This window comes from Moschus berezovskii, chromosome 27 (genome assembly GCF_049115385.1).
Source record: "Moschus berezovskii isolate FMDL1 chromosome 27, NW_MosBer_1.0, whole genome shotgun sequence".
Lineage (NCBI taxonomy): Eukaryota > Metazoa > Chordata > Mammalia > Artiodactyla > Moschidae > Moschus > Moschus berezovskii.
In genome coordinates this window covers 25,281,139-25,293,869 of record NC_142486.1, presented here as the reverse complement: position 1 = coordinate 25,293,869, position 12,731 = coordinate 25,281,139, and the positions used below count along the sequence as shown (strand labels likewise).

At 40.8% G+C, this 12,731-nt stretch overlaps 1 protein-coding gene across 2 annotated transcripts in view; it reads right to left on the bottom strand.

Moving 5' to 3' along the window:
* The window catches only part of TMC7 (transmembrane channel like 7), a 55,988-nt gene that overhangs the window by 22,311 nt on the left and 20,946 nt on the right, over positions 1–12,731 (bottom strand). For both annotated transcript variants that reach the window (XM_055409571.2, XM_055409574.2), the window contains exons 4-6: positions 11,814–11,981; positions 8,305–8,387; positions 1,466–1,611 (exon numbers count right to left, since the gene is read on the bottom strand). In XM_055409571.2, coding sequence (XP_055265546.1) covers positions 1,466–1,611; positions 8,305–8,387; positions 11,814–11,981 — 397 coding nt within the window. The remainder of the gene's footprint in view (positions 1–1,465; positions 1,612–8,304; positions 8,388–11,813; positions 11,982–12,731) is intronic.

Below are 12,731 nucleotides of genomic sequence, written 5' to 3'. Positions count from 1 at the left end.
GGTAATGATGATGGAGACAAGGATTTTAATTTAATAAATGTCTACAAGGTGCCAGGCCCAGTGCTAAGTCCTTTACCCGCCCTATTTCAGTTAATCCTCCCAACAACCCTTCTAGGTGTGTGCATGTCACAGACGAAGAAAATGAGGTCCAAAGAGGTGGAGTGACATTTGAACCTAGGTCTCTGGACCCCAAGGGTCCAGACCCCAAAGGGTCTCTGGTGGTGAACCCTGGTCTCCATGGAGGACAAACTCAGACTCTAACAGCCTGGTCTCTTGTACATCAGTAATAAGGAGCTTCACAGCCCCGTGGCTTACAGCACTGCCTGGCTCTTACAGGGACAAGGAAGTAGGTAAGACAGGTGTTCATCCAAGCTTCCCACTTGGGTTGGAGACAGTAAGCTGTCCATCAGGAATGTGTGGTTCTCCTTCCATAGCGGAGCACAAGTGCTGGGAAGTGGCTGCCAGCCAGGGACAATATTTCTCAGCCTCCCCTGCAGTGAGCTGTGGTCATGTGATTAAGCTATACTGATGGAATGTGAGTGAAGTCCATCACCCTCAGGCTGAGCCCAGAAACACCTTCCGTGTGATTCTGCTCCAAGGTTGTTTTCCCTTCCAGCCCTCAAGAGGAACAGCAAAGCCCACATGCAGATGATGGCTAAGCTTCAGTCAGCCTGAGCTCTGGCAGGACTGAGAAGGAGTCTTCTGCACTAACCTGTGCCCACTAAGAACTTCATGTAGGGAAGTTCACGTATAACTTTCATCGTGTTGGTCCACTGTACTTTCGGGGACAGTTGTTAAAGTAACTTAAAATAATTAATATTCCTCATTTTTCTTGGAATTGACACCTCCCACTAAAATGTCTGTCCACCATGGGAAATGCCACAATCACATATGACCCTAACCCACTGGCCACAACTGAAGGGTCAGGATTGGGTGCCTGAATGAAGCAGAGCCAACGAGTTCCTTCAAAGGATTTCTAAGCTTGTGACCCTGGGACTCCACACAGGAAGCTGCCACCAGCAGAATCAGAGATGCAGGAGCCCATGCTTTGAGTTGTTTTGAATCCATCCTTGTCCCTCTTGTAATCTGGAGTTTCCTCTCTTCCTTGGTTCTCTCGGCCACTCAATTCCCCTTTTATCCCAGTTAGTCAGAGTTGGGATTCTGCCACTTGCAACCCAATAGAGACCTGTTAGCATACACACCAGATCAAAGATAATGCTGGGGGAATGTGTTCAATAGTGATTGACTGAAAACTCCAGGCTCTACTCCAGCTCCCAAATGCTGCCTCCATTTCCTTCAGGTCTCCACAGCCTCCAGCCCATTCACAAATCTTTTTTTTTCCATAAAGCCCACCCTTGGATTCTTCTCATCCTCTGGGCAATGGCTCCCAGAGTCCACAGACCTCCAAGAGACTCCAACCGTCAAGAGTAATTCAAAAAGAACACGATGATAAGATAAACTGTACCTTTTCACTATCCAAACAAGGCTCAGCGCCAGGTAGGCAATTGTGCTTAACAAATAAGCCAGAGGCAGATCATAGGTGAAATTCTGAAATTTCACCCCATCAATGGTGTAATGTCCATAAAAGAGGTAGGTATCCTCCAGGAAACCCTGAAATAAAGCCAAGGGCATGAGGTCAGATTGGTGAACTGACTGCAGGAAAGCAGTCTCCACCTCAAGGAACTCACACTCCAGTGTCACTGTTCATCCCTGAATTCCCAGAGACTGGAAAAATTCCAGATCTGCAGCAACATGTATACAACTAGAGATTATCAAACTAAGTGAAGTCAGAAAGTCAAATACCATATGATTTCACTTATATGTGGGAGTCTAAACTATGACACAAACAGAAACAAAATCATGAATATAGAGTACAAACTGGTAGTCAAAGATGAGGACGCTGGGAGTTAGCATATGTAAGCTTTTATATAAATAATGGATAAACAAGCTCTGTGCTGTACCAGAGGAGTATATTATTAAAAAACTAATGTACTGGACTTCCCTGGTGGTCCAGTTCTTAAGACTCTGCACTTTCAACACAGGAGGCACAGGTTCAATCCCTGGTCAGGGAACTAAGATCTCACAGGCCACACAATGCGATAAAAGAAAAAAGATATATAGACATATATATACAAATATACATATAACTGAATCACTTTGCTGCACAGCAGTAATTAACAACATTGTGAATCTACTGATACTTCAATTTTAAAAAATTTAAAAAAATTTAGACCAATTAAAAAAACATTCCAGAAGTATATAGCTGCTCAATTAGGGTTTGGGAAATAAAGCACAGATAAAGTCAGAGCATTAAAAATACATAAGGGTACAATCCAAAAATGAAATTAAGGAAACAACCCCATATGCAATAACAGCAAAAATAATAATATACTTAGGAACAGACTTAACAAATCAAGTATAAATCTTATATTCTTAAAACCATAAAATATTGTTTTAAAAATTAAACAAGAACTAAGTAAATGGGAAAACATCCCTTGTTCATGGATCATGAGATCCACGGCAACACTCCCCAAACTGGTCTACAGAATCAACACTTCACTATCGGAATCCCAGCTGGCTTCTATGAGAAACTGCTAAGATAATCCTAAACTTCATATAGAATTGCAAGGGTCTCAGAATAGCCAAAATAATCTTGAATAAGAAAAATAAAGTTGTAAGACTAACATATCCCAATTTCAAAACTTACAACAAAACAACACTAACCAGAACAATGTGATATTAGGATAAGAATAGATGTATAGGTAAATGGAATAGAATTGAGTCCAAAAATGAAACCCATACATCCCTGGTCAACTGATTTTTGATAAGGGGAAAAAGAAACAGTGCTGAGACAACTGGATGTGCATGCATGCTTGGTTGCTCAGTCGTGTCCAATTCTTTGCGATCTGCCAAGTTCCTCTCTGGATAGCCACACGCAAAAAATAAAATAAAGCTGAGCCCCTACCTTACCCTATATATGAATTTTAACCTAAAATAGACCAAAGGCCTAAATGTAAAAACTAAAGCTATAAAACTCTTAGAAGAGGATAGAGAGTTAAATCCGCATGATTTTGAATCTGGCAATGGATTATTAGATATGACACCAAAAGCACAAGCAATAACAGAAAAAAGAAACTGGATTTCATAAAAAATAAAAACTTTTGTGCTTCTAAGGACACTATCAAGAAAGCGAGAAGACAATCCAGAGAAGGGGAGAAAATATTTATAAATCATATACATGATAAAGTATTTGTATCTATAATATTTGGAGAAGGAAATGGCAACCCACTCCAGTATTCTTGCCTGGAAAATTCTATGGACAGAGGAGCCTGGAGGGCTACAGTCCATGGGGTCGCAAAGAATCGGCCATGATTGAGTGACTGAGCACAGCACATCTAGAATATCGAAAAAAAAAAGTCTTATAACTCAACAATAAAAACATAGATAATCCAATTAAAACTAAAAAGAGAATCCAAACAGACATTTATTCTAAGAAGATACACAAAAGACCAATAAGCACATGAAAAGAAGATCAACATTATTCATTAGAGAAATGCAAATCGAACCACAAAGAAATTCCACCGCACACAAACTACTGCTGCTAAGTCACTTCAGTCGTGTCCGACTCTGTGCGACCCCATAGATGGAAGCCCACCAGGCTCCCCCGTCCCTGGGATTCTCCAGGCAAGAACACAAACTAGGGTGACTATAATCAAAAGGCCAGGTAACAGCGAGTGCTGGCAAGGATGTAGTAGACACATCAGAAGACTTATTCAGTGCTAGTGAGGATGTAAAGCATACAGCCACTGTGGAAAAGTTTGACAGTCCCTCAAAAAGTTAAACATCTGACCCGGTGATTTCCACTCCTCAAAGAAGCGAAAAGATATGTGCACACAAAATCTCGACCATGAATATTTTTAGCATCATTATTCATAATAGACAAAAGGTGCAAACCATCCCAATGTCCATCATGACTGTATAAACAAAATGCAGTATTTCCACACAACATACTCTTACTTGGCCACAACAAGGAATCAAAGACTGACAGATGCTCCAACATGCATGAACCTTAAAAATATGCCAAGTAGCTAGAGACAAAAGATCTTGTATTATACGACTCCACTTACAAGAAATGTCATGAATAAGCATTTCATAGAGAAGGAAATGGCAACCCACTCCAGTGTTCTTGCCTGGAGAATCCCAGGGACAGGGGATCCTGGTGGGCTGCCGTCTATGGGGTCGCACAGAGTCGGACACGACTGAAGTGACTTAGCAGCAGCAGCAGCAGACGGAAAGTAGATTAATGGTTGCTTAGCACTGACTAGCGGAATTGGTAGGTGATAATGGGTACAGGTTTCTTTTTGAGGTGATAAAAATATTCTAAAATTGATTGTGGTAATGGCTGCATAACTCTATAAATATACTAAAACCACTGAATTGTACACTTTAAACGGGTGAATTGTACAATATGTGACTTGTACCTCAATAAAGCTGTTATCAGAGAAAAATAAAACAAAACAACCCCCCTCTCCAAGCCCAAAGGAACCCTATGAGAAAATACAGCAGAGAAAAGTCCATGACTCTTATGGTGGGAATAAATGAGTTCACCTCAGACTCCTCCTTGAATAGCAAGGATAGAACATTCTAGAAGAGTGAAGAAGGAAATACACAGAGAACAGAAATAGTATACGCAGCAACTAGATGTTCACTACAGTATTGTTTAGAAAGGGGAAAATGGAAACAATCTGAATGTTCATCAATCAGGGACTGGCTAGATCATGAAAAATCCATACTGTAGAATATTAAGAAGCCCATATAAGTGCATAAGAAAGGCCGAGAAAGCTATGAACCACGGTGTGAAGGGATTAGTGGTCTCTGGGAAGAAGTTATTTTATTTTTCACCATTAAGTCTTATATTTCTTATGAAAACCATTTATTCTTATATTGAATAGTTAACTAAACTTTTAGTAGAAAAATAAAAGATGTAGAAACACAAGACTCCATCTTTTTTTGTAACTCTGGGGCACACAGGCCATAAAAACTTGCCCAACTACACAAAACCTGTCTTTATTGCCCTGGGTTGGTATCAGGACTGTCCTCAATCAAGTAGCATAACAGGACAAAGGTCCACTGGGCCCGGAAAATAATTTCTCTGGTGTGATCATGAGCTTGGATCAATTGTTTTCAGCAAAGACAAGCCACTGCTTAATCTCTGTGGCCAGCTCCCTCCTGGGCCTATTTAAATTTAAATTTACATGTGACATGATAAAGGTTATTAGCTAAAACTACTGTAGTCATCATATTATAATACGTAAATGTATCAAAAGGTTGTACATTCTCAAGTGTATGTAACACTATATGTCAATCAGATCTCAATTTTTAAAAAGCACACGCAAAAGATGTAAGAATGCTACTTGCTATGCTGAAAACTGTTTTAGTGACTAAATGTGACAGGCATACTCTACTACATTAGTGAAGATTTTAAAAACACAGGACAAAAGATGGTTGTCAAAGTGCTACATGCTCAATATATTCAGAATACTTTTATTTTAGTCAATGCTGCTGCTGCTGCTGCTAAGTCACTTCAGTCGTGTCCGACTCTGTGCGACCCCATAGACAGCAGCCCACCAGGCTCCTCCGTCCCTGGGATTCTCCAGGCAAGAACACTGGAGTAGGTTGCCATTTCCTTCTCCAATGCATGAAAGTGAAAAGTGAAAGCGAAGTTGCTCAGTCATGTCCGACTCATAGCGACCCCATGGACTACAGCCTACCAGGCTCCTCTGTCCATGGGATTTTCCAGGCAAGAGTACCGGAGTGGGGTGCCATTGCCTTCTCCGTTTAGTCAACGTATGGGATGTCAATTCTGTAACGCGTGTAGAAAAGTTTTTAAAAATCAGTGTGAGAGAAGTTCGTAAGACTGCTACAGACTTGCAACACACATGGAGAAATGAATCCCAGTATTTCCATGCGTGGACACAACAGTTGTTTTGTAATACATACAGAAATGTTAAAAAACACTGGTAAGAAATATGTTAAAGTAGTATTTGCTTACTACATAGAAAATCCTGGAGCGTGAGTGGATGCTCTGCTCACTCCATAATCATGGACAGAAGTATTTAAAAACACATGAAAACTATGTGTAAGTCTGCTACTTGCTTGCATAGGTGAGAACGGTGACATTACAGGGAATGTACGTGATGGCCATTCTGTAATGTGTGTAGAATGGTTTTTAAAACACCTATTGAAACCAAATAAATTGAAATTGAAATGAACAATAAAATTAAATTAAAATTCAATTTCTTGGTCACAGTAGCCATGTAACTCAAGTACTTAAGAGTTCAGTCACTCAGTCATGTCCAACTCTTTGAGACCCCATGAATCACAGCACGCCAGGCCTCCCTGTCCATCACCAACTCCCGGAGTTCACTCAAACTCATGTCCATCGAGTCGGTGATGCCATCCAGCCACCTCATTCTCTGTCGTCCCCTTCTCCTCCCGCCCCCCATTCTTCCCAGCCTCAGAGTCTTCCAATGAGTCAACTTGTCGCATGAGGTGGCCAAAACTTAAGAGTTAGTGGCTATCAAATTTCACAGCATAGATTCAGAACATTCTCATCACTATAGAAACTTCATTCTTTGGGGGAGGGCTATTTTTTATCATGTATAATTTATTAAACATTTATGATGAAGTGCATCTAAGTCTCTTATAAAATCTTTTCTATAATGACGATGATCATGGTGTGCAGAGCTCTACAAGGAGAAACCTCTCTTGTGGGATATGACCAAACAAAATGGGACTAACCACAGTTCTGGGATGTGATCTCGCCAGCATTTACCTCGGGTGAGTCACTGACTTGCCTCTCTCCTCGTATAGCTTGCAAGTTTCAGTTTTCCAATTTGCAGAGTGGACATTTTAACACCCACCTGACAACTCCTCTCAGTTGTTTTAAGGAGAACACGAAAGCAGAGATGTAAGAACCACTTTTTCAAAATAGAACGCAGTGGGCAAATTCGAAGCTTTCTATTTGTTAATTTAGAAATGTTCGATGATGTGGCATTTTAATACCAGTAACCTTCAGAAAGATATTTTAATATAGTTGTGTTTTCCATGGGGTTGCAAAAGACACAACAATTATATGTTGTCCACTTAGTGACTAAACAGTTTTTAAAAACATGTAAAGGAGTGGTTCTCGACCTGGGGCAATTCTGTCCCCCAGGAAGCATCTGGCAGTGTCTGGAGAAGTGTTTGGTTGTCACAGCCGTGGGGCTGCTGCTGGCACTGAGCAGAGGGAAGGCAGGTGCTATAAGCGCCCCACAGGGCACAGGACCGGCCTGCAATACAGGAGCACCAGGCCCAAGGCTGGGAAACCCTAGTCTAGAAGGCAGAGACAGCCACTTTTCATGGGCACTCTTATTTGCTGAAAAAAGTGGGATTAAAAAAATGAAAGCACACACACAAAATCATTTTCTAGAGTAAAGAATAAAAAAAAAAGAAAAGCTTTGGAACTATCTTAGGCAGGATGACATTAATTCCATTTCAGAGCATCAGAATTAACATGGGATTAATAGTCTTTCAGGGCTTCCCTAGTAGTTCAGATGGTAAAGAATCTGCCTGCAACGCAGGAGACCTGGGTTTGATCCCTGGATTGGGAAGATTCCCTGGAGGAGGGCATGGCAACCCACTCCAATACTCTTGCCTGGAGAATCCCCATGGACAGAGAAGCCTGGCAAGCTACAGTTCACAGGGTCGCAAAGAGTTGGACACAACTGAGCAACTAAGAACACATCACAATAGTCTTTTAAGAGATTTCATGGAATGTGTATGTGTGTGCACAGTTGTGGTGTGTGTGTGTGTGCATGTTTGGGTGTTGTGCACGTGTACGCCACACATGCTTGTGTGTGTAATTTCTGGGGAGAAGAGTCATAGCTTTCATCCAGGTGGTCTAGGTAGGACTACAAAACGTTAAGGTTTTTCAACGTCAGAGAAGTTAAATACATTCTATCTGGGTTTATATTCACTGAAGCTTCTGTCTATGGGGGATCTCAGATTTTGTCACAGTTCAATACGAAGGTGGCAGGCATTAGGCAAAAGCCAAGGGCTGAAAGTGACAAAGCACTTTTCCTGTATATCTAAGCAGGGGTGGATGAACATCATCCTTGCCAACAAGGTCACTGCAAACACTGTTTTTTTAACCAGTACTTGTTTCAAGACTCATGTTTGACTCTCACGACAGACATTCAGAAACCATTCAGAAACCTATTTCAATACTGAGGATCCAAATCCAGAATTATGTTCAATACTTACAGTTCCAGAAAGTAAGTCTATGACATAACTGTAAAAGTAAATGAGTCCAGAACTACTTAATGGATACACTGTGCATTGAATATCTGTAAAAAACAAAAACAAGAACATCAGTGCAAACAGCTCCGGTCTTTAGAACCTTATCATAATTTGTGTATACATGCATGTATATGTAGTCATATACAGTTATGTATGGCTGTGTTTATGAATCTATTTGCAATCCAAATCCCAGTGCACCAAATACAGTACCATTTTCCCCTTTCACTAGTCTAAGTATCTAGGGATATACGTTTTTCTATACATTTTGTATAAGGGTCTACTACAAGTTTTCTGACTACATTGGTATTTTACATTTTGGAGTTCATGTTTACACAAGTTTTCTGACTATACTGGTATTTTACATTTTGGAGTTCATGTTTGCACATGTTTTAGAAGATGTGACTGATATATTATTGTTGTATTTTAAGCATATCCAATTTTAAAAGATCTCTACATGTGTGTAAATTAACAAGCAGTTTCACTCTAAAAAAACACATATTTATCCATGTAAAACTGATCAAGAAATTTTTTGAACACCAATTTTAGAGACACTACGTTGTGCTTGATCAAGTAATTTACTTGCTTTGTATCAGTCAGCTATTGCTGTGTAATAAATAGCCCCAAGTCTCAATGAATTAACCTCCAAATATTTATTTTCTCCTTCATGGTCTGCAGTTTGAGAACATGAAGCTCATTCAGGATAAGCCAGGATGGATACCAGGCTCCCAGTTACATGAAGTCTTCTCTGTATGACTCCACTCAGGAGACAGACTGGAGATGCAATGGCTATCTGGGGGGTGTTCTCTTCATGACTCTTCTTATAAGGCAGGCCAACCGCATAAAGCCATTTCTAGCTAAAATTCCACTGGACAAAACAAGTCACATAGCCAAGTGCAATATCAATGGGGTCAGAAAGTATTCTCGGCCCACAGTGGGAGGCTCTGCAAGTCGCAATTACAGGAGAGTGAAAAACTGGGGAAAATGATCCAATCTACTACCCCTCCTCTGGGCCTTAGTTTCCCCTTTGTTAAAATAAAAGTTGAACCAGTTTCTCCAAGGCCAATCCAAGCTTTTCTATTTTATAATTCTAATGTGAGTGCTTATTGATTCATCCAACAAACATTTCTTAGTTACTATGCATCACGTAGATGTTGGAGATAAAATGTTGAGTAAGTAGAAGTTACTGCCTTTGAAAAGCTTACCATCTAGTGGTAGAAAAGGCAACTAGGAGTCAGGTATATGTAAGGTGCTCAAATGGTTTATGAACACAGCATTAGAGGTAAAAAGGAGGGAGATAGTCACTCTGTTTGGGAGCAGAGCCAGGAAGATGGAACGAGATGGCTGCTTCTCTGCTGTCACCCTGACCTCAACCCTAGACATAAGCAAACTATGGCCCTAGGGCCAAATTTGGCCAGCTGCCTCTTTTTGTCAGTACCGTGTCATCAGAACACAGCCAAACTCATTCAGGACATCTGTCCATGGTCACTTTTGTGCCATCATGGCAGCACTGAATAGTTGCAACAGAGACCGTACGACCTACCAATCCTAAATATTGACTATCTGGCCCTTCCCAGGAGGTGTGCCCACCAGTCACGCTAGGCTTCTCATGTCTCCAATATGCTGAGTTATTCTCATCTCTGAACCCTTGCAGATGCTGTTCGTCTGCATGAAGATGCTTCCCCAGGTTCTCCAATGGCAGCCTTCTCCTTGTCCTGCTGGGCTCACCTGTCTTCACAGAGGGCTCAGGGGACCCCTCCAGTGTCCTGGTGTCCAACCTCTCGGTACCTTATCCTTTGCCCTCCCCATGGGCAAATTCATCCTTCATATACCTCTTCATGTGATCCCTTCCTAACCCCCATCCTTTGCTAGAGGGCACTATCACGGACTCAGGTGGTAGCTCCTGCCAGGACCTGAATTAGGGGCTGGCACACAGCAGGTACTCAATAAACACTTACTGAAAGAATGAAAAAGGGAAGGAAGGTAAGAAAAGGAAGAGAGGGACTTCTGATCCTTTCCTGAAAGAACAAAGTCTAGTAGCTAAGTGAAAAAAAAAGCATGCATGGGAGGAGGATGTAGTCAAAGGAAATAAAAAGAAAGCAGAGACTCGTGGCATCCACGCTCAGAGTCCAGCTCCATTTCCTCCAAGAGGGTAGCCTCCCTCTGCCCAAGGCCCTGTTCACAGCTGAAGGGACCACTGAACAGGCAGTGGTGCCCGTGAGACAGAATGGTCTTCAGTTCTTCTAGAAAGAAATAATACTAAAAAATAAATAACAGCTGCCATTTATTGAGCACTTTTCATGGGCCAAGCACTGTATTATCTTATTTAATACTCATTTAAAAATTATGAGTATTGCTTAAATAATCATTACTTATACTTTAAAATTTTTCCATATTAAATAATATACTTTATATTATTGTTTTTAATTATTTATAATCTAAATAATAAACATTTCTTAATGACCCAAGTATTAAATAGTGTAGTATTATCTGAATAATGAAACAACTGTCTCACTATTTATATCATCACTTTCTACAAATAAGGAAAATGAGGCTCAGACAGTCTAAAAAACTAGCAGAGGTGGGCCTTGAAACTAAACCCAGGGTCTTCCCACAACAGCAGGTGATATTTATCTGTGAAATGGACATTACTAGGAAATGAGAATTCAGCATTGGGCATACAGTAGGCACTCAAAGAGTCAGGATTTCCACGTTATTCTCATTTGATTTTTAAGTGTAACAGAATTAAAACAAAAGCAAATGTGATGAAGAGGAATGCTGAGGGCCACAGAAGTGACTCTAGAGGGAGTTCTTCTGGGGAAGGAGTCATGTGATAGAAGCAAAACATGTTGAGCATTCAGTAAGAAAACACAGGCCCATTACTGCCATAGAGTCTGGCAAATTACTAGTGTTTAATTTATGGCAGCCTGAGCATCACCATTATGGGAGATAAAAGCCTTGAAATTAAAGCCTGAAATAAAGTCCCTGGAGTAGATTGTATTATGTTTACTAAATATTCCATTTTCTACCCTTCACTGCTTCTCCCAAATGCCTTGCTGAATCCAGGAGTGGCGAGTGACTTGCACTGGCTAATAAGATGGGTAAAAAGGATGTGTGTCATCTCCAGGCAGAAGCATTAGAAGCCAGCACATGTTTGCCACGACTCTTTTTTCTCTGGACATCGTGACTGTCAGTGGTCTGAAGAGAGGCTGCTCCATCAGCTTGGGCTCCAGAGAGAAGACCACAAGGAACAAAAGCACCACCAAACAATGATGGACACACAGTGTGAATAAGAAAGAAACTTGTGGTTACTAGACACTGTGCTATGGCGTCATTTGTTTCTGCAAACAGCCTAGCTTATCCTAATACAGTCACCTAAGACTTAGATTAGAAAGACCACTAGAGAATATTAACTAGTAACTAGGTACACAATGAAAAGAACCCTCTTCACGGCAAGCCAGGCCTCTTACACTCACCCACGCCTTGGGATGGAATGAGAATAAAGCTGCTGTTGGTGATCTTGTATCTGGTGAGCAAGACTGGGAGCAAAACCACCATAAAGATGATCAGAAATATCACCAAATTCAGCAACACCAGAAATCGTAAGAAGGAGAAGTAGGACTGAATTCCAGTGCCAAATTTCCCTGGAAAAAAGAAATTCAGAAATCACTGACCAGGAGTATTGACCCAGTACCCACTACAGTTTCAGTCAGCCACGAAGGACTGAACTGAAATTGGAGGGTCTTGGTGGGGGAAGGAAGAATCATTTTATATTCTCCATTGTTGGCTTCAAGGCTCTATTTCCCAGTGATTTAAACTTTCACATGTAAATCTACAATCAATTATTAATTAATAATTTGAAATGGTGTGAGGGAGGGGTCAATATTTACATTTTCTTGTAGGAATATCTAATTAACTCAGCACCATTTATTGAAAAGGTGATCTTTTCCCTAGTGAACTGTAGTAGTACTTTTGTAATTGACTATATACTTATGAAGGCTTCCCAAGTGGCTCAGTGATAAAGAATCCACCAGTCAAGCAGATGACATGGGTTCGATCCCTGTCGGGAAGATCCCCTGGAGAAGGAAACAGTAACCCACTCTAGTATTCTTGCCTGGGAAGTCCATGGACAGAGGAGCCTGGTGGGCTACAGTGATGGGGTCACAAAAGAGTCAGACACGAATTAGTGACTAAACAATAACAAATATATTCATGGACCTGTTTCTAAATTCTCTCTCCTATTCAGTTGGTCTGTTTGTCTGTCCTAGGACTAACACCAGACTGTCTCATCACTGCAGACTTAATATTTGATATGTGGTGCTCTAAGTCTTAAAGCTGTTTTCTTCCTCAGACATTCTTGGTTCTCTGTATTTCTTTATAAATATTAAAATCAG